Source organism: Taudactylus pleione, unplaced genomic scaffold, assembly GCF_031769625.1.
Source record: "Taudactylus pleione unplaced genomic scaffold, aTauple2 ptg000066l, whole genome shotgun sequence".
NCBI classification, from domain to species: domain Eukaryota; kingdom Metazoa; phylum Chordata; class Amphibia; order Anura; family Myobatrachidae; genus Taudactylus; species Taudactylus pleione.
In genome coordinates, this window is record NW_028284468.1 from 35,338,052 (window position 1) to 35,360,694 (window position 22,643).

The 22,643-nt window shown below is 42.8% G+C and overlaps 1 protein-coding gene across 2 annotated transcripts in view; it reads right to left on the bottom strand.

The window, feature by feature from the left end:
* Nucleotides 1-11,837: 11,837 nt before the first annotated feature.
* Nucleotides 11,838-22,643, bottom strand: part of LITAF (lipopolysaccharide induced TNF factor) — a 58,116-nt gene continuing 47,310 nt past the window's right edge. For both annotated transcript variants that reach the window (XM_088466928.1, XM_088466927.1), the window contains 2 exons: nucleotides 18,993-19,149; nucleotides 11,838-15,193 (listed from right to left, as the gene is read on the bottom strand). In XM_088466928.1, coding sequence (XP_088323054.1) covers nucleotides 15,085-15,193; nucleotides 18,993-19,149 — 266 coding nt within the window. In that variant the 3' untranslated portion in view covers nucleotides 11,838-15,084. The remainder of the gene's footprint in view (nucleotides 15,194-18,992; nucleotides 19,150-22,643) is intronic.

Here is a 22,643-nt window from a genome sequence, read left to right on the forward strand (position 1 = left end):
TTGGTTGACGCCAAGAATGAGAGCGCGATATCTGAGGAAGAGTATAAATTTTTACACTGCGCACACCCTATCACTCCAATTTTTTATCCTTTGCCAAAAATTCACAAATCACTTATTTCACCTCCAAGGTGTCCTATTATTTCCGGTATTGGTCCAATCACTTCTAATTTGTCACATTTTGTTGATGTTCACTTACAGAGTCACGTTGTCAATTTAAAATCACATTTGAAGGATACAAAACAATTTTTACAAAAGATCTCAGAAGTAGGTTGGACATAGGGGTGGGGCTTGCTCACCCTAGATGTCCAAGCACTGTATACCAACATCCCTCATCAAAATGGATTGGATATTGTTAAATACTATCTAGAAACTGATGAAAGCTTATCAGTAAAACAACGTGACTTTATTATTAAATTCTATATTATTTATATTCACTCATAATTACTTTTTATTTGATAACACTTATTATTTACAGTCACTCGGGACGGCCATGGGGACCAGTTTTGCGCCAAGCTTTGCGAATCTCTATATGGGCTGCTTCGAAGCTGAGTTCATCTGGAGCGGCCCATATGGAGATGACCTGGTCCTCTATGGCCGTTTTATTGATGATTTATTTATTTTTTGGAAAGGGGGTCAATCATGTGCACTAGATTTTGTTAATTATTTGAACAACAACAATTATAATCTCACTTTCACTCATAATTTTAGTTTTGACTGTATTAATTACTTGGATATCGCGCTCTCAATACGAGATGGCGCTATGGTTCCTTCCAATTATGTTAAACCTGGACACTATAAACCCTGGAAAGAAAATATCCCAAAAAATCAGGTGTTAACTGTGCCAATAATGACGATTTCTATATGCAAATTGAGGAGATGATGACACATTTTAGAAGGGGTTATCCTGAATATCTACTGGAGAGTGCGATAGAATATGGTAAATCAATCAATAGAGGGGAACTTCTTATGAATCGAGAGGATAGAGAATTTGACTTGAAATCCGATCATAAAGAAAAATTTACAAATAATGGGGTTACATTTATTTCTCGATATAATGTTAAATCAAATAATATCAAGAAAATTATTTATAATAATTTTCCAATTTTATTACAGGATCCTATATTAAAAAATTGTATTAAAGACAAACCTAGAATTACGTTCAGAAAAAATATGAATCTCAAAAATTTACTAGCACCTAGTGAACTTGCTTCAAAGAAGTGTGATAATGATACCATATGGCTACCATCTAAACCATTGGGGAATTATAAGTGTAATAGATCTATTTGTTTGACATGTAAACATATGTTAAATAAAGCCAAAAACATCGTTTCTACTGTAAATGGAACAGTATTTCCAATTAAACAATTCATGAATTGTGAAATCGACTCAATGCGTGTATGTGCTCCAATGTCCGTGCTCTCTTCAGTATGTAGGCTGTACGACAAGGTCAATCAAAACCAGGTTTAGGGAGCACAGACGGAACATTATGAATAGAGTACATACACATAGTGTAGCACGACATTTTTCTCAATGTCATGATGGTAATCCACAAGGCTTGACAGTGGTAGCAGTAGAACACTTTGGATCAACTAAAAGAGGTGGCAATCGTTTCCGAAAACTTTGTTTAGGAGAAGCAGCCTGGATTTTCAAACTAGACACACTGAGCCCCAAAGGGCTCAATGAGGCATTAGATTACATGTCGCTAGATTAATCTTCCCAAATAGCCATTTTCATCTATAGGTAGTTCACATGAAAAACCTGTTCATTTATACAGGCCACTTATGCTAGGATGTTTAGTGTTTTTTGTATTTAGCTCTGATGCACATCTATCAACATACCTTTAGATTTGAGCAAGGGGAATTCAGTGCAGTGTGAGGGACGTCGGTCGCCGCACTTCTATCATTATTCCCTCAAGTATATTATTATTATTATTATCATTTATTTATATGGCGCCACAAGTGTTCCGCAGCGCCTTACAAAGTACAAAAACAAATTGTATACAAGTGACTTACAGAACAATACAATACAGGACATGGATAATATATATTGCTACATTAGCGACCATATCACCCAGATAAGCAACAGAGCATAAGCAACCAAGTGTTAGGTGCCCTAGTGGTGAGTAAGAAGTAAATGACACTATAGTAAGGAGAAGCACAAGAGGGTAGATGGCCCTGCTCGTGAGAGCTTACATTCTAAAAAGGTGGGGGAAGACAAACTGGGTTGACACAGATGGGGACGAAGGAGCATGTAGCAAGGAGTTAGAATGATAGCTGGAAGGCTTTGATAAAGTAGTGGGTCTTGAGAGCCCGTTTGAAGGATTGCAAACAGGTGGAGAGTCTGATGGGGAGTGGGAGAGAGTTCCAGAGGTGGGGAGCAGTGCGTGCAAAATCTTGGAGGCGGGAGTGGGAGGTAGTAATCAGCTGGCATGAAAGGCAGCGTGCATTAGTTGAGCGAAGAGGGCGGAGAGGAGCGTGAAGGGAGATGAGATCAGAGATGTATATGGGAGAAGATTGGGTGAGGGCTTTGTGAGTGAGCGTGAGAACCTTAAATTGGGTTCTAAAAGGGAAGGGGAGCCAGTGGAGAGCTTGTAGGAGAGGGGAGGCAGATGTAGAGCACTTGGAGAGGAAGATAAGCCATGCAGCAGCATTAAGGATAGACTGGAGAGGAGAGAGATGGGATTTGGGGAGGCCAGATAGGAGGAGGTTACAATAGTCCAATCTGGAGATGACCAGTGAGTGTATGAGGGTTTTAGTAGCATTCTGGGTGAGATAGGGTCTGATCTTAGAAATATTTTTGAGATGGGAACGACAGGACTGTGAAAGGTTCTGGATATGTGGTTTGAAGGAGAGGGAGGAGTCCAGGATAACTCCAAGACAGCGCACCTTGGGACTAGATGAGATAGTTATTCCATCAATTGATAAAGAAATAGTGGGAAGTGAGGTGATGTGGGAGGGTGGGAAGATGATCAGCTCTGTCTTAGACATATTAAGTTTAAGAAACCGCTGGGACATCCAGGAAGAGACAGCAGAGAGACAGTTGGAGATACGAGTCAGAAGAGAGGGGGAGAGATCAGGGGAGGAAAGGTAGATTTGAGTATCATCAGCATAGAGATGATAATGGAGGTCAAAAGAGCTGATGAGTTCACCTAGAGAGGAAGTATAGAGGGAGAATAGGAGAGGACCAAGAACAGAACCTTGGGGAACACCTACTGTAAGAGGCTGTGGGGGGGGAAGAGGAGTCGTGAGAGGAAACTGAGAAAGATCGGTCAGAGAGGTAGGATGACAGCCAGGAGAGGGCAGTTTCACGTAGACCAAGGGAGTGAAGGATATTCAGCAGGAGAGGGTGATCCACAGTGTCAAAAGCAGCAGAGAGATCAAGGAGAATGAGAAGAGAGTAGTGGCCTTGGGATTTGGCAGCAAGGAGGTTATTGCTGACTTTTGTGAGGGCAGTTTCAGTGGAGTGGAGAGAACGGAAGCCAGACTGAAAAGGGTCAAGGAGGGAGTGGGAGGAAAGAAAAGTGGTAAGGCGGTTGTAGACAATCCGCTCAAGGAGTTTGGAGGCAAAAGGGAGGAGAGAGATGGGTCGGTAGTTAGAAAGAAGGTTAGGATCAAGGGTAGGTTTTTTAAGAATGGGGGAGACAAGGGCATGTTTGAATGCAGAAGGAACAGTGCCTGATGAGAGGGAGAGGTTAATGAGGTGGGCAAGATGGGGGCAGGCAGAGAGAGAGAGGAAGCGGAGGAGGCGGGAGGGGATAGGATCAAGGGGGGAGGTGGAAGGGGGGGAGGACCGGATGAGGGCCATGACTTCCTCTCCAGATACAGGGGAGAAGGATGTTAGAGTTGGTGAAGTTGATGGGGAGGGGTGATTTGGGAAAGGAGGAGGTGGAGAGCTGAGGGACTGGTTGGATATGATGTCCTGACATATGGAATCAATTTTAGATATAAAGTAGGTAGCAAAGTCAAGGGCAGTGAGCAAGGAGGGGAGACGAGGAGGGGGTGGGCGAAGGAGGGAGTTGAAAGTAGTGAAGAGACGCTGGGGATTAGAGGACTGAGAGGAGATGAGGTTCTTAAAGTATGACTGTTTAGAGAGGGAGAGTGCAACACTATAGGATGAGAGCATAAATTTGAAATGGAGAAAATCTGCCTTAGAGCGTGATCTTCTCCACTGTCGCTCGGCAGTTCGAGAACACTTTTGCAGGTATCTGGTGCATTTGGAATGCCAGGGTTGAGGAGTAGATCTGCGAGTGTGAATAGTGATCGCTGGGGCAACAGAGTCCAGAGCAGAAGTAAGGGAGGCATTGTATAGGGAAGTGGCTTGTTCAGGGCAGGAGAGAGAGAGGATAGGGGAGAGAAGTGAGTCAAGCAGGGAAGAAAAGGAACCTGTGTCGATAGCATCAATGTTACGCTTAGTAATGGAGGCTTTTGGAGGTAGAGGAGGGGAAGGAGAGAGGGACAGGTTAAAAGAGAGGTGATGGTCAGAAAGAGGGAATGGGGAATTGAGGTGGTCAGAAATATCACAACGGTGTGTGAAGACCAGATCAAGCACATGGCCACTCACATGGGAGGGTGAGGAGGTCCATTGGGAGAGACCAAGTGACGATGTGAGGGAGAGGAGTTTGGAGGCAGAGGATTCTGTGGGGATATCAATTGGAATATTGAAGTCACCTAGGATAATGGAGGGAAGGTCTGAGGAGAGAAAGTGAGGGAGCCAGGAAGCAAAGTTGTCAAGGAACTTGGAGGGAGGGCCAGGGGGACGGTAAATGATAGCTACTTGGAGGTGTACTGGGTGGAAGAGGCGTATAGCATGGACTTCAAATGAAGAGAATGTGAGGGATGGTTCAGAGGGAATGGGTTGGTATGAGTAACCAGGGGATAGAAGGACCCCAACACCACCACCATGGAGACCCCCAGGTCGTGGGGTGTGGGAAAAGGTGAGGCCCCCAGAGGAGAGAGCTGCAGGAGAAGCGGTGTCAGAGGGTGAAATCCAGGTTTCAGTAATAGCTAGGAGATTCAGGGAGTTGGAGATGAAAAGGTCATGGGTCGGAACCAGTTTATTACAGACTGACCTGGCATTCCAGAGGGCACAGGATAGAGGGACAAAGTTTGTTGGAGAGATTTGAATGAGATTATCAGGGTTGCTGTAGCGTGGGGGCGAGATTAATTTGGGGGACCGAGCTGAATAGAGTGTAGCAATGGTGCGGACTCCAGTGCTAGAAGGGGAGCCAGTAGAAGGTGGGCAGGAAGGGAAATTAATGATGTGTGGATGGATGTGGGGTAAAGTGACCTGGAGAGGGGAGTGGGAGGAGGGATTAGCAGTGAGGTTGTAAGACCCCTGTGGAGTATAAGAGAATGAAAGTGGAGTAATGGGAGAAGATGGGGAGGAAGGTAAACAGAGGAGAGGAGATAAGGGGAAGAGGAAATGGAAGAGACAAGGGGGAAAGGATAAAGGTGGAAGCAAGGGGCAGAACAATAGATTAGGTAGACACTGAGTGAAGGTGGGATTTGAAGAAAACATGGTAATAGTAAGGATGACGTAAATAGGGGAAGTAGTAAAAGTAGGAATGAAGACAGAATGTAGGAGAGAGCAGATTTCCAGAAACGCAAGTAATAGTACAGTGTGGGAAAAGAGTATGTACTGCAGAAGTTTATTATTGAGTATAATAAAAGTGGAGATTTGGTAGGAGCAGAAATTAAATAGTAAAATATACAGTGGTAGGAGCTAGATGATATAAGACTTAGAAAAAGAGCTAAGGTAAAAGCACATTATTATAGAGGTAAACTGACATAACACAGATAAGTATGCATTAGGATTATATGTAAAGCACAGAGCCAGCAGCAATAGTAGGAAGGGAAGCACCAGGTTTATGCAGCCACCAGCAGGGAGTTTAATAATGAAAGTCCTGGTTATGTATCCACAGGAGCTAGTAGTATGGAGACTGTGAACTCACAATTGTTCATTCCACTTTGTCCAATTAATGTGAGGTTGTTGTTTGTGTGTAGTTTGGTGGGTTTCCTTCTGTTTCACTGCTGTTTAACGCTGATATAACGCCAATTAATCGATTTAAAAAGAAGTTGACACTTTTAAAATAGGACACTTCTAAAGATAGGGCACCCAGCCAAGGCTAGTCCAGCCTTCTAATGAACCTTACATAGGAGACCTAGCATGTGAAACCACTAATTTCTAACTACCCCCAAAACACTCCCACTATTTTTGCAAGCAATAAATTACCTTAAACAAACAAACAGCACATAACATTAAGCTAGCATCTGGGTCTATATACCTAGAATCGAACTAAGAAAACACAAACATAAAACTATATTCTAAACCATCAACTACAGATACTATGCAGTGATATACTACTTAATTTAACATTACATCTAAGTTAATTGTTCAAAGCAGTAGTCCTTTACAAGTATCATGCAGCAAGAATATGCTGGGAGCAGTAGTCCTTTACCTGCAGGTTAGAGGAGACAGAAGGATGCGTCAATTCACAAGCAATTGCAGCTGAAGATATTATTCATAACGCTGATATAACGCCAATTAATCGATTTAAAAAGAAGTTGACACTTTTAAAATAGGACACTTCTAAAGATAGGGCACCCAGCCAAGGCTAGTCCAGCCTTCTAATGAACCTTACATAGGAGACCTAGCATGTGAAACCACTAATTTCTAACTACCCCCAAAACACTCCCACTATTTTTGCAAGCAATAAATTACCTTAAACAAACAAACAGCACATAACATTAAGCTAGCATCTGGGTCTATATACCTAGAATCGAACTAAGAAAACACAAACATAAAACTATATTCTAAACCATCAACTACAGATACTATGCAGTGATATACTACTTAATTTAACATTACATCTAAGTTAATTGTTCAAAGCAGTAGTCCTTTACAAGTATCATGCAGCAAGAATATGCTGGGAGCAGTAGTCCTTTACCTGCAGGTTAGAGGAGACAGAAGGATGCGTCAATTCACAAGCAATTGCAGCTGAAGATATTATTCATAACGCTGATATAACGCCAATTAATCGATTTAAAAAGAAGTTGACACTTTTAAAATAGGACACTTCTAAAGATAGGGCACCCAGCCAAGGCTAGTCCAGCCTTCTAATGAACCTTACATAGGAGACCATACATCAATCACTACGCTAAGGTGTGTTTATCCGATATAGATTATTGAATTGTTGACCAACTTACAATCTTTCGGGTCAACCAGAGCATGTTATATACATTGCCAGTCAGATTAGGTGTTACACTTCTAGATACCCTTAACATAAGAACATGTTAGAATCCTTCTTCTTTCCTCCCTCTTGTATCTCTCTCAGTTGAATAATTTGTAAGATATCATTTATTCAATAGGTAGTTGCGCTTGAAGTTGAGTCTCTTTTTTATCATTCTGTATTTTTATCATCCTGTATTTTTGATCTTTCTCCTTACTATCTTCTATATACTTCAATGTACCTTAGAGAGAATATCTATCAAGTATAGAGATATGTGGTACTCTCTAATTAAATTTAATGAAATTAAATGTTCATGTGTATATATATAATATGGTTTCATGAATTATCTGCTACATGTTAATATATGCTCCTTTAATGGAGATATTTAGCCTTGTATGGGAGACTTGTAACAGTAATAAGTATGAATACTATGGAGATATTTTTAATCTAACTAATATATACGTAGATTGCAATAATTACCAATAGAGATTGGAGTATATATATATATATATATATATTCTTAACATGTACAACTATAGAGGAATGTTCATGTATATAGTCTATATTTACATTTATTTACAGGTTTTTTACTTGATCTCTCTCCTTCTGTTTAATCATTTGATGTTCTAATTGAGCTAACACATATGTATGGAGTTAAATAATCAATTAAGCTAATCCTGGAAGCTTAAAAGGAGACCACACGGAGGCATGTCTTCAGTCTTGAAAAAGTCCTAATTTGATATAGGACGAAACGCGTTGATCAGAGCCACCAAGTGCTTACCAGGAGGATTGACACACTACTTTACTACTACAGCCGCTCAAGTTAGCATTTGCCCAGCAGGACTTGTTGACTATACAGCCAGCAATTGACTTTGCCCTAACACAGGCGTGCTTGGGTCAGGAGCTGCTGGAGGACAAATTGCCCAGCAAGCCCTACCCGCCATATGCACAGCGGGAAGTGCCGATCAGCTGACCTTCAGCACACACCTTGTTTGGAATCATCCAGCGGCTGGAGCCGCTACGCTGCTGCACGCGTCTGGGGCAGGAGTCACTGGAGGACTTAACGCCCAGCAAGCCCTGCATGCTTTTCCACAGCGGCATATGCTGATTGTATTTTGCAGCCATCACCAGAAGATTAGAAGAGCATTTCATACAGTGCCTTCGATGTGTACATCATACTGATACCACTGCATCCCATGAGATCTATATCCATTTGAATTTGTTGATATGATTGTGAACATCTCCATGGGACCGTATGTATATTAGCGTGGCCACGTTCAGAGCACTCTATATTGGTTACCGAGATCAAGTAATTCTTGCATTTTATATCAGTAGCTGGGACGCCAGCACTTTTTTATTCAGTTGTTATTGCCTTTAATAGATTAATTATTATCTGGATACTAGCGATTGTATTGTGATATTTATGTGCTATTATTAAATAGAATATTTTATTGATCCAGTCTTCCATTCATTTGAACAGAGAGCACATATACAATTTACTATCTGTATTGACAATTATTACCATCCACCTTGCGCAGTAGCTACACAGGTTGTTGCTCTCAGGTTGATTTCTTTACTATTTGGTCTTAGCTAGATCAAAGATTGCTACTAGCTAGCAGGTGGTCTATTTTTGGTATTTATTTTTGAGCACCGGGTATTGTAGTTTGCTCACTACATATATCCATACTGTGTAACATTCACCCGCATCTTCCCACTTCTTTTCTGCTGTAGAACTACAGGTCTCAGCATGGTAGCAACTATTATTATGTTTAAGAGTAGGATGTGCAGCCCATCCACTCCAATTATAAAATTCTGACTGAAAAAATAAACAGACTTTTTGGGCTCATTATATTCCATGGTGCCTTGTTGATGATAGACCTTGTTGCAGCTTCCACTCTTCTAATTTGGAGGACTGCATGTTCAAATATTGAATACACCGTTTATAGGTACCACATTAAGAAATGTTTTATAATTATCTGATACACTGAGCTTTTCTAGATTTTAGCCGACACACAGATATCAAAACACAAGGTTGCTGGCCTTTGGTTAAATAGGTAATCCAATCATGAGATATATATAATAAAGGTAACATTTACCCTAGAAATGTGCCTGTATTTGAGCTTTGCAGCTATATTCCTGTCAAAACATTGTTTGGGGAGCAAGATGGTGGCATTTGGGAAAGCACGCTTCCCCTTGGGATAAACACAATAAATACCATCACTTTGAACTGCAATCTACTGTACCTCCATTACAGGAAGCCCTTTCAAGCTTTTCTCCTGAAACACTGTTTGATCCAGCCTCAGTTATGCCTTACATTAATCTCGAGAGTGACATGACATCCGAATTTGCTCTATTAAATGAAAATATATGTATGACTGCATGATTGCCTAAAAATGCAATGTTCTGTAGAAGTGTAAATCGAATGGGCAAAGTGCATCTCATTAAAGGTATAAAGATGAGATCCGATTTCTGAGACCTCGTGGGTGGAGGAGAACTGAAGGCCCCTAAAGAATAGTCTGAGCACCCTCTCACGGAGCAAGGCACACGACTTCCAAATCCCGTAAGATGACAAATAATTTTGCCACTTTGGTGTAAAAGTAGGTGCATCAACATTTGGCAAAGAATGACATCAGCAATCAGCCAGTGCAAACTTCTTACTCCCCTGAGAACATTGTCATTTTAGCTCGTGCACCCATACGCTTCTTTTTAAAATTAGACGCATGACATCAACAAAGAGCATTTGCCCTGTGGTTTTGCACTTTGCAGTTCCTAAATTACCTTTAGCGAGTGGATGGAGGTGGGGTGTCAGAAGCTTTAGCACAAACTAACATATGAAGAACTAGGGCCTGATTCTGAGTTGGACGCAATGCTGATGTTCACGCAAATGGTCAATGTTTTTCCAAGTCGTATGGCGTATAGACTGATTGAGCCACACAGACTCTGAAATGAGCCTGGCGTTCCTGGGTGGTGACTGGGAGGTGGCCATCTGAGACGCACAGAGAGGTCTTGTCTTATATTGGGAACACACTAGAAGAAATGTCATCCGATCCCGCGGATTGGATCGACATATCGAGTACATCGTCTAGTGCAGTGGTTCTCAAACTCAGTCTTTGGGACCCCACACAGGTCACGTTTTCCAGGTCTGCTGCCAGGTGCACAGGTGTTCTCATTACTCACTGATACATTTTAAAAAATCCACAGTTGGAGCTAATTATTTCTATGAGGATACCTGGAAAACATGTACTGTTTGAGGTCCTTAGGACAGAGTTTGAGAACCTGTGGTCTAGTGTGTACCCATGATATGCGCTCTCCCGCAGGTCGCTAGTGACATCCCCTGTCGGCCCTGCTGCAGGGTCAACAGGGCATGCCGCTAAGGATGCCATGCTGCAGAATGCAGCATGACACGTCCATCGGACCCGGCTTCGGCAAGTGTGTATGCACTTGCAGCATGCCGGGTCCCAGACCTGGGTCATGCTGGGTACACGTTGTCTAATGTGTACCCAGCTGTATGGGCATTATTAGTGGTTGCACACTCGGACTCTTAATCGCGTACATTGGAGGCCATACTGACAGATTCTGCACCTAGCATGGGCCTGGTGCATGTCCCAATACAGCGACTGAAGACGCACAACAGTTAACATCCCAGTCCCTACACAATCAGATACAGGAATGTACAGCAGGAAAGAACTTATACTACTATAAGCATAAAGACGTAGATGCGACTACAGCAAAAGACGGAAACATGAACACGGCTGTGTCCCATTCAGAATTAGGGGTATATTTACTTTTTTAGAAGTGGAGATGTTTGTGATAGTTAAATGATAAGTAAAATCTGATTTGTTGCTATGGGCAACATCTCCACCTCTAAAAACCAGCACTTTAGTAAATATACCCCTTAGGTTACTAATGTGGAAAGATATAAACAATGGTGGTGCTTCAAAGAAGCTGACTGACTGCAGTTTTAACAGTAGATGTATATTTTTCACATACATTTCTTTAGATCACTTTCACATAGCATATGAGAAAGCTTTAAACAAAAAGATAAAGATGTGTGCCTTTAATAGTTACATTTTATGTAAGAATGGTGGCTGTACCACCAAAGTTGAGTGTGCCCCTGTGAACTGTGCTTCATACAAACATCAAAAAGCAACAGACCAAAACAAATTGTCTGTCATCATCGGACAATGAAGGCACCGAAACTCAGTTGGCTGGAACACTTGTCGGTTCCATGTTCTGTAACTGTAACCTCCTAACAGCTAAGACACATCCCTTCGATTGGGATGACGTCTGTCGGAATTCCGGCATCAGCATGTAGGCTGGCGTCAGGATTTAGCCGCCTAGGTTTAGTCCCGGGTCGGGATTCTGACACCAGGATTTAAACAGATTGATTTAAACAGACAGCACCCCGGCCGTAGGTATTATAACTACATCCCCAGTGTCACACGTTGTGCCTACGGTCACATCAGCTGGTTCTTGGTGGGAAAACAAGCAGCAGGTTCTTAATAAATACTTTATGGACGGAGAATAAGGTGTGGTACACTTCAAAATGTGCAAAGTGATACATAAGTTGATTTGTATCTGACAAGGAACACCAGACTTCAGCAATATATGCACATATAAAACGTATTGCATTTATTGGCAGGTAATACAAATATATTTACTAGTATAACATTTTGTGAACTATTTTAGAAAAATCTCTGTAAACATTTTCTAATATATTTTCCATAAAACATCTTTTGGTCCAGATTTTCTTGCATAACAAAATTCACTTTCAAACTTACATAATCACTCAAACATGAGAAACATACAGGCGAGTTTCCATAGAAGTACTTAATTATAATGAATATCAAGTGTCAAATCTAGCAAAGTAAAAACAACTAAACAGTCAAATTAATGACAGACAGACAAGGTCCAACTAAAATGAGACATTAAAAAATGAATTGAAAACCAATCTGTTCAAATGATTTCCAGTGTAAAGAGATATGAATTGGTGTAAATGAAATGCATCACCAGCCAGCTGAAAGTGAGTGACAGCTTCTACTCTTTACACATACAGAGTAAATACACAAAGTATACACTACTTTATAATCATACAAGTGGTCTTAAAGTATCATTATACACTGGTATATGTAGATAATATATAAGGACTATCTATTCTACTAGAGATTCCCAAGGTCATGGATTTTAGTGAGACCTAAGTTTCTGCAACGGTCTGAAAGGCACAGCAGCCATCATCACTAGGTGACTTTCTATTTACAGATGGGACACTTGTTTGCAAAGCCCTAATGAAGTGGATGGAGACTGTTGGTCAGTGGACATTTCAAATGGAGAAATCTGAACCAGTGTGACACAGAAAACAGCTTTTTGTGTGATGAATAGCAAAACATATATATGTAACCTGATTCCTATGCATATATTAATCTATACTATGGTGTGAGCAACAATTATATAACATTTCAATTGAAACAAAACCATAAAAAAGGCACTTATCTGCTCATTACCAATTAGAAACGTTTAGGAGTACTTGACGGTGTGTGGGGAGTTTTTGTAAAAAGTCAGTAAGAAATAAATGCATATGACAGAGTTCATAAGCAGGATTTCTATATTGGGGTATTTACAGAGATGTGTATCCTTTTATTAAGGAGGAACAATGATGACTTGGTGGTTCTCACATTGTCCACATTCAATTTAGAACTGTAGGAAAATGGCATTGTCGTGTGTATTTCACCTAAAGACCTATAGTACATGGGAAAAGAAGAATGTAAAGACCGTCACCAATGTAACCTGTCAGACCAACTGCGGAAGAACAGCTCCTCCTTATAGATTTCTATCTGAGAACATTTCAGCAACTGCTGAGGGCATAACACAGTTCAGTCTAATATTTATTTAGTATCTCACTTATAGGTAGATTATCAATATTAAAATCCATGAGAGGCCATTCACCTGATGAAGCCAAATCACACCTAGAGATGTCCAGCGTTGCCCACACATGGATCCACACCTTTTTTCTGGGTATAAAAACCAGGGACAGTCCCACCAAAATAGGTATAAGAGCTCTCACAATAATGCAGCAGCTAAGGTGTGAGCAGTGCATATTGGGTATTCATTCATACATTGCTCATTAGGAGCACTAGTAGGAGCATGTAATATAGACTGGCAGCATGCCCCACTTTCCCACAGACTCTGGCCACTGCTGGTATTAAGCTGGGCTCTTTCAACTTTATCACCCGTGTGGTCTGTATCAGTGATACGTTACATCTTAATGTTACAATGGACACATCCACAGCAGTTCTACAAATACATTATGATTTAACAAAAAGCACACTCCCCAAAAACATTAAGAGATCTGGCTTGGTCTGGGATTTAAAAAAAAAAAAAGTAGCAAAAAGCCACATAAGCAATAGAGCAAGCTAGTACTAAATAATGATAATCATAAACAGTGGGAATGCTTTAAAATAAACTATTTCCCATGTATCTGCATGCATATTCATTGACCTGTGAATTTTGCTCTCTCTATGTTGTATCTAATTATCAGACTGCGCTCCTATTTTCCTTGTATAGAGAAGTACACAACATCATGCTGTAAATAGAATTTTCAATAATAAAAAACAAAAACACAGCTATAATGGAATTGGTGATAGTGCCCCTTTAAATGTAAGAACAGTACAATCTCTGTGTAAACTTCCAGCTGACTATTTAATCAACTCTAATCCTGGAAACCACTGTATATCTCCTATAAGTGACACTTTAATGAAAGTCACCAGAAGAGGAAACCTATTAAATAATGCTAGTGCAATTACATATTCCTGTTGACGCTGCTACAGCTGTGGGCTACACTGATTAACACATTGTAGACTTTGCTTAATGACCATGGTGGCAGACCTTTTGTGGCCTCAAACAATATGCATGGGAATATGGCCATTTAATTCACTAATAAATGTGTTGTGACTTAGGGGCCTATGTATCAAGCCGTTTTTTACATAACATTATGCAGAAACTGCAGTTTCTGCATAATGTTATGTATTGTAGCTATGTAGTACAGTAAAAGCACAATGCAGGAGATTTCACATAAATCTCCGGTAAAGTGCTAATTAGCGCTGCAAATCGCAGTCCAAATTATTGTCAATGGGGACTACGATTTGACCCTTATGTGCTAAACTCCAAAAAGCGAAGCTTTTCAGAGTTTAGCCCCGGTAGTTATCATCTTGAGATGGGGTAAACTACTGTAAGCCTCTGGAAGTTCCAGGTGCAGGAGACATCTTTCGATCTCTCCCCAGCAGCCCTAGCCGGCAGCAGAAGCAGACACTGTGCGCCTGAGCAGTAACAGCTTCCCCAGCATGAAAATATCCCCAGCGATATGGATAGACAATAATTGCGGGTGATCCGCGATTATTAGTACATAGTCCTTAGTGGTGCCATTTGTTCCTAGTGAATTGATGGTTTGAATATATTAACTATATGTCCATACAGATGTTGCTCTGACATGTAATCAATGCAGTAATCAAAAAAACAGTCATTATAAGGTTCACTGCCCTCTATATTTTGGAAGGATTACTGATATAAAGTGTATATGGTATAACTGTCATAAACTAACACTAGGTGAAGTGTCACTCTCATTTCCAGCCACCATATGCACAGCTAAACATTTTATTACACTCTTCCTTTAGGGCAAAATACAAACTGCTTAGGGTTAAGTTTGAGCTATAGATGTTTGTTGGCCATAGACATCAGTACAGAGGACTCCACACACTGCATACAATTCAACATCACAAAAATGTGCATCATGTCAAAGTGTGATCTAATGTACACACAACAAAATGTTGCATAGTTTGGAACAATTGCTGGAGTAGTCTTGTTTAAATCCGTTTGTATGAGCCGACATGCTTGTTGCAGTTTGAGCAATAATGATCCACATCTCTTAAAGAATCGATACAGAAGGGAATGAGACAGCAACCAAACCCGCACCTGAGAAGAATAGTGACAGAAGAGAAATATCAATGGTAAATCGGCTCACATTTCAAACACATATTTACTTATTATTCAAAGAAAAAGACTAAATCTACAGATCAACTACAATTTAATTTTGCAGCTCGAAAGTCAAATTAAATATAGGTAAAAATAACTGCAAGGATTCAACAGCTTCTAGAAACATTCATTAGGGATTTGGCAGCTGTAGATTCATGTGATGTGCCTCCTGTTTCACTATCAGCGCCATAACAAGGTGATTTTTCAGCCTCTTCCGGCCATACCCGCCGAACATGTGATGCCACACTGAGATCAACATAATCTATGCCGCTTTTCTACCAAAGTCCCGGGTCTGACCCAGGATTTGGAACACGGTTCCAAACGAGAACCGGCACATGCCCCTTTTCAACCACTGAGTCGATCCAAGTTATTCCCACATTGGAGCTGTTGACACTGCACACGGGTGCGATTCCTGCGCTTGCAGATGACATCATCTCCCCGTGCCGGAACGCGGCTCTCCACGTGCTGTAAATGTGACTCGGGTCGTCCGACCCGGGTTACGCGCTTCCACTGCAGCTCATCCGGGTCATTAGAGTGTAAAACCCTGCTAGGTACCCGGGAAGGATTCCTGGGTGATAGGACCTGGGTGGAGCCGTTTCCACTGACAAAAATCTCGGGTTGTTGCGCGTTCATATGCAATAACCTGGAATTTTCAAGTCAGTTAAAAGGGGTATTATATCACATTTCTTCCCCATTCTGAACATCTTGACCATGTCTGCATACTTTCATGCATTGACTTGCTGCCATATGATTGGCTGATTAGATATTTGCATTAAGAAGCAGGTGTGCCCAATAAAGTGGCCATATTGGTAGCACATAATCTATGTGACCTTATCTCTTTCCATTATAGATGACTGAATTGATCATTTCCGTCTCTCCTGGAATTCTGTATTACTCTATTTAACTTCAACAAAACATTATTTTAAATCTTAACAAAATAAAAATAGGTCAATACATTACAAATGCCACAAAATAGAACTTTAATGGAGCTTTATTTATTTTCTTAAAGTAAGACCTAGCACTTGCAACGATGCTGGGTGTTGAATTGAATAGCACAAGTAAATAGATCAGTCGGCATAAGAACACACAGCCACTCCCGACCGCTGTCACAAGAGGTTACGTGGTCACTAGAATAAATAGGTCCCTTCTCATTATCCATTTACCTGATTCTAACAGTTTACAAGCTGTCAGCACTGGGGAAAGCATGACATTAAATGCAAATGGGTGAAGGCCTATGGAACTATGGGCCTGAGTCAGCATGGATCACAATTGCGATCACAGCTGTCTAATCACACGCAATGCAGCTGCGAAAACATGCTAATGTCTGCCATCGCTCAGCCAGCATAGAGACGCCTACTACTGCCTTCACACATCCATAATACTTCACAGTCCTGCGTATACATCGGTACCATCGGAAAACATCAGCTCGTCACGCACAATTACAGCAGGTCTGACCTGTCTCAGAAATTGCTAGCCTCGTCGCACACAGTGAGTACTCAAGCTGCGTAGGCAATTGCAGTGGCTAATTTATTCATGCCCATGCAACGAACGGACAGGCACGCCTTCATTCCTGCAACCACTCCCTCCTCACCACCCCCAAACGCTCACGGCCTGTCACTCACTCTGCAATGGATTTCTGTCTGCGTGCGTAATCGCAGTGTAATCGCCGCACACGTGCAGTATGGTGCATGCACAGTCCGAAACAATCGGCCAATCTGAATACGCGGTTGCAATTGCGATCCGTGCTGAATCAGGCCCTATATCCATATACTAGCTTTAAACATTTCTAAATAAAAACTACAGATGTATCCTCATACATCTGGGCTCAATACACCATGCAACGCAAGATGCCTGGTGCGAGTGAGCCGCCAGGTCCAGAGCGACTCAACATGCGCCGAGCATCTTTGTCTGATAATGCCTTTTAGTCGCAATGAGTGTGGCTGAGTCTGTACAGGAAGCACAACGGAACTTGGCGTGGGAAAAAAGTTGCGGTCGCTTCATCGTAGAACTTCATGCACAAATTCAGATATACAAGTGTCACTTATCAAATTAATCAGTGCAGTCTCCTGGTGCATCCTAGTCGCATTGTGAATAAGACACATTTTCGGGCCAAAAAGATGATCGGCCCTGGCAGACTCACACGAGGACCTGATTATAGTGTATGAGGACACATCTGTATAGCAGAGTGTATATAATAGCACTTCTCTTTCCAAATTTTTCACGCCATCTTCAGGGGTTCCCAGGAATCAGTGCCTCATGGACATTACACAGTAAGAGTGGACAAGAGAATAGCTGCGCCGCGGGGAGCTGCAGCACAGCCGGCAGCGGGGAGCAGAAGAGTGACCGTGCCAAGAGGGGCTACATTACCCCTGGCGCGAGGGAGTAGTAACCACCAGGGAGCTGCGCGGAAGAGGGTGACCGCGCTGCCAAGGGCAGTGGCGGCGAGTGACCGCGTGGGATCTGCAGGGGGCATGTCGCAGCTGATGACCCCGGCCTTCGTTGAAGTCCTGCAAGCTAGGACTTACTGACTGCTGCAGCCAGAAGCACAGGAGAGGGATTAGGGCAGTGACAGATGCCCTCCCTCCAATAACTCAATAGTGGCGGAGGGACGAGTGCTGGGGGAGCGATCCCCCTGCTTGACGGTGCACTCATTGACTTTATTCTGCACATGTGCCCGGTCCCAGGTGCTCAGGGGGCCTGCTGCTGGACGTGACCATGGAGTTTCACTTGGGGCGCCCATAGAGGATGTCAGGGGGAACCTGGCTGACTGCCTCCCATACACAGGAGGTCAGGTTGAACTGCAACAAGATCACGCACCCAGCTCCGTGCAAGTTCTACGGTCGAGCAACACTGAGACATCACAGAGAGCCAAGAAGCTCGGAGGAGGGCCTGTCCGGGACTTAACAGCATTCCCTACTTTAGTGCCTACTGCAGAGATCTGTGCCAGCAGCCAAGGTCAGTCTAAACCGGAATAACATTTAAGAGCTGTGCAGATTTTTTTTTTCCCATGGGGGATGGGCTAGCTGCTACTAAAACTTTCAGCTGCATTGTACCCTTACCCCTTCCCACTGCCTGCCACTAATAATCTCCTTGCCCCCAGTATTGCCCCAGCTGCTATCTACCCTTACCCCTTCCCACTGCATGCCACTAATCTCCTCCTTCTCTCCAGTATTGCCCCAGTTGCTATCTATCTTTGTCCCCTCCCTACCCCCAGCACTGCCTGCCCCTAACTTCCTCCTTGCCCCACAGTACAGCCCCAGCTGCTATCTACACTTGTCCCCTCCCTATCCCCAATACTGCCTGCCCCAATCCTCTCCTTGCCCCCTCTCTACCCCAGTACTACCTGCCCCTAGCCCCCTTCTTGCACCCCAGTACTGTCAGCTGTTATCTATCCTTGCCCCCCAGCACTGTCGCAACTACTGTCTGCACTTACCCCCTCCCTACCCCCAGCACTGCCTGACCTTACTCCCCTCTACCCCAACTTCTCCCCCCAGCTCTACCCCAACTGCTACCTGCCCCAAGCACTGTCCCAGCTGCTGCCTGCTTTCACCTCCCCATAATATGTGATGGGACCCAGAAACAGTAGAGAAGGACCCCCAATTTTATAAAGAGAGGGGTCCCTGGGACCCACACATTTTTTCGCTCATTGCGATCACTGATGCAGCTTGTAAAATATTGCCTTAAGTTTATTATGAGCTAAATACAGAATATATTACTTCATAACAAATCGTAAACTCACCCCAATAGGCACAATCCACCACAAGATAACCAGGCCAAAGCTCCAGAAGTATAATCAAGACGGGTAGTTGTCAGTCTGTTACAAAACGGGCAACACATCTGAATGGGACGATCGAGAAATGCAACCGGCTGCTGAACGTACACTGTCTGGACTGCGACTGAAATGGATTGTAAAATTACTAGACAGAACATAGGATTTGGATATATAATTTAGACACACACCATAATCATTTCTATCACATGATTTAGTATGGTATTAACTTTGCAAAACACAGCAGCAATTTTGCCAAAGGCAACTAAAATATATGGCAACAAGGACAGGAGGTAGTGCGGGTGTGCTCCAATTTACACATTGTATACTTACACCTCCATTTGGGCTCACTCACACCTATAGTTTTCTATTGTGATTTTCATCCTTTTAAAATAGGACTGATGAATTCTTATGAGCTCACTCTAACCTATATGTTTCAAAACTTCTAACGTACAGTAGTATTAACTTTTAGGGTGAGGTAGGACCATTCCTAAACATACTCCAGGAAATTAAATTCATAATGTAATTCTTAGCTCATAAAACTGACTTCAAAGAGTATCTGTACATTTTAGACACTATTTATATGTGACAACAATGTCAGAGAAAGGTCTGTATTTCCTGCATGTCACAGGAAACACTCTATGAAGCAGAACGCTGAGAGAAGGGTCAGACATGGCAGGGGTGGGCTCTACTTTAGGCAAATCTGTAGATATACTTTTTTTGTTTTGTTTATTCACTAGTAAGTAAATGATAGGACAGCTTATGGTATCTCCACCATTTACCATTACATCCCCGCTGATGCAGCAGAGTTATACTCGATACACATGTACAACAGAACTGTAAGTCCTGACTTGGGCATCCACTGTCCAGTGAAAGGTGTAAAAATATATATTATACGTACAAATGGTATTATGGTTATAAAAAGGAAATTATTAATTTACTGATCTCTAATCTTCTGGAACCAATTAAATCCTCCCTGACTGTGTTTAGGATTTCATTGGTTCCAGAAGAGCAGAGTTTCTGACCGTACACTTCCATCAACATCAACACAGGTCCTGATATGAGACGCCACGATAATCCCAGGGATTGGCCAGAATACCGGGATTTAGGGCAAAAAACAGCATTTCAATCCCGGGATCGGTGCCTCCAATTGGTATTTTCAGGATTAAGATGTGCGGCTTGTTCTCAGCGCTGAGCCCGGGCTGAAGACTAGTTTTGTCAGCTCAGACGCTGTTCCCAGGCCTCCTACAGCTGTATGCAACATCATAGAGGTCACGCTGCGCACCCGCATGCCAGCCCACCTCCTTGGGAACCTGGACTAGAAGGCTCTGTGGAAGAGGTGACGGCTACTCAGCTGCAGTGTCCCATCCCTTTACAGTTGTCCATACTGCGGCAGTCAATAGCAGAAGTCCAAAGTCATAATACACAACTCCAGGAGATACAGGTGGCCATGGGAGATGAGCTGAAGAGCGGATCAAAGGGCAGCAAATATCTGCAGGATCTTAATAGTCGTTTCAATTAGCTTAATATCTGTGTGCTGAGGGCAGTTGGCATTGATCAACTCAATTCTGGGTATCCCAGGATTGAAATTTCTTCAATCCCGACTCCCGGGATCGAAAAATGGGGAGGGACTGGCCTCCCTACCCAGGAGTGTTTTACTCCGATAAGCATGCTGAATTTTATATTCCTGTACAGTGTTCTCCCCAGGCTGTTTTCTGCAGGTGCATCGCCCAGCAAACAGCCTACCGCCTGGCACATTCCCCCGCCGCCCCTGCTGTGGAAAGCTGGCCTCTGAAGTGACCGGAGGCTAAAGAAGCCTCCGATCTCTTCAGAGGCAAGCGTTCCCAGTGATGCAGTGCGCGGGTGCCGAAATGATGTCACCCGCGACGTGAGGAGCCTGCCCCGCGCGTCTGCTGGATCTAGTGAGATCCAGTCGGAGCGAGGCAACGGGAGTGGGAGCGCGAGTGGCGAGCAAGTTAAGGTAAGTTTTGGGCTGGGACCAGGGCCAGTCTGGGGGCGCTGCCTAAGGGGCACTATTTAAGCCTGGGGGCACTGCATAAGGGACCAGCCTGGAGGCACTGCATAAGGGACACTATTTAAGCCTGGGGTACTGAATAAGGGACTCTATTTAAGCCTGGGGGCACTGTATAAGGGACCAGCCTGGGGGCACTGCATAAGGGACACTATTTAAGTCAGGGGGCACTGCATTAGGGGCCAGCCTGGGAGCACTGCATAAGGGACACTATTTAAGCCTGGGGGCACTGCATAAGGGGTGAGCCTGGGGGCACTATTTAAGCCTGAGGGGCCAGTCTGGGGGCACTATTTACTCCATAAGGGGCCAGTCTGGGGGCAATATTTAAGCCTGGGGGCGCTACATAAGGGACCAGTCTGGGGGCACTACATAGGGGCACTACTTCAGCCTGGGGGCACTGCATAAGGGCAAAGCAAAATTACAGGGGGCAATGCATAAAGGGGAAAACTACAGGGGGCAATGTATAAAGGGGAAAACTACAGGGGACACTGTATAAAGGGCAAAAGTACAGGGGGCACTGCATATGGGGATAACTACAGGGGGCACTGCATATGGGGATAACTACAGGGGGCACTGCATAATGGGCCCTATTGACTGAGCACCAGTGGGGGAGCATCCTGAGACCTGTCGGGATGGATTGGTAAGGGAGATACCCCTTTTCTCGGCGCGTGCATAATTGCGATGGCCCCCACCCAGCTACTTCTTGATGCCATACGGCTGGAAAAAATTTCTGGAGAGAACACTGCTGTACAAGTCTTTATTGAATTTGTATTAAACTGACTGTCCATAAAAATTATTTTATACATGTGGCTCCTTCTGACCGCTGCTTCAGTGATTAAGGAAAAAAATACATATTTTCTTCTTACACTTCACACCTGCGTTACAAACTTTTAGGTAAATGTGGGATAAAGCTGCCCAAGACAGTGATGTTGTACTCAGTAAATCAAGTACTAGTGTACAAGACATAAGCCATACTTTCCATAAAAAGAGTATGTCAGCTAAACATGAAATGTTACTGCCCCTCAGAGAGAATATTTGGCTCTCCTCTGCAGATATTGTGGGCCTAAAAAAGGGATTTCACTGTTCCAGCCCAAGCCTTATGATGGTAAACTCTTTAAAACTGCAGAGAAAGGGAGAGGGAAAGTAAAGAAGAGTGGAACTAAACCTTGTAAGGAAAAGCCTTTTAAAGCTCCACATAGAAGGCACCTATATATACACATGTGCAATCTATACGCAAGAAAGAAATTACAGATACGTCAGTTCCAGTTTCAGCCATAGTGATTATTGTATACAGTGCAAATACTATATAAAAGAAGAACAGAAAATGTGACAAAAATCACAAAATAGTCTTGAAAAAAAATAAAAGGAGGCTTTAAAAAAATAAAACACCCTTTGTCCAGTGACATAGGATGAAAGGCAGGCTTAAGGAAATAGGACTTAATTGTACACTGATTATTAAGAAGGGAAATTATAAATACAAAATCAGCTATAAAACTATGCCCTCCCTGTCTAACATAAATGCCTTACACATTATATAAATTATCTGTTGGTGTGGCCAGTTGTTCATTCAGATGATGTGAGGAATAGAG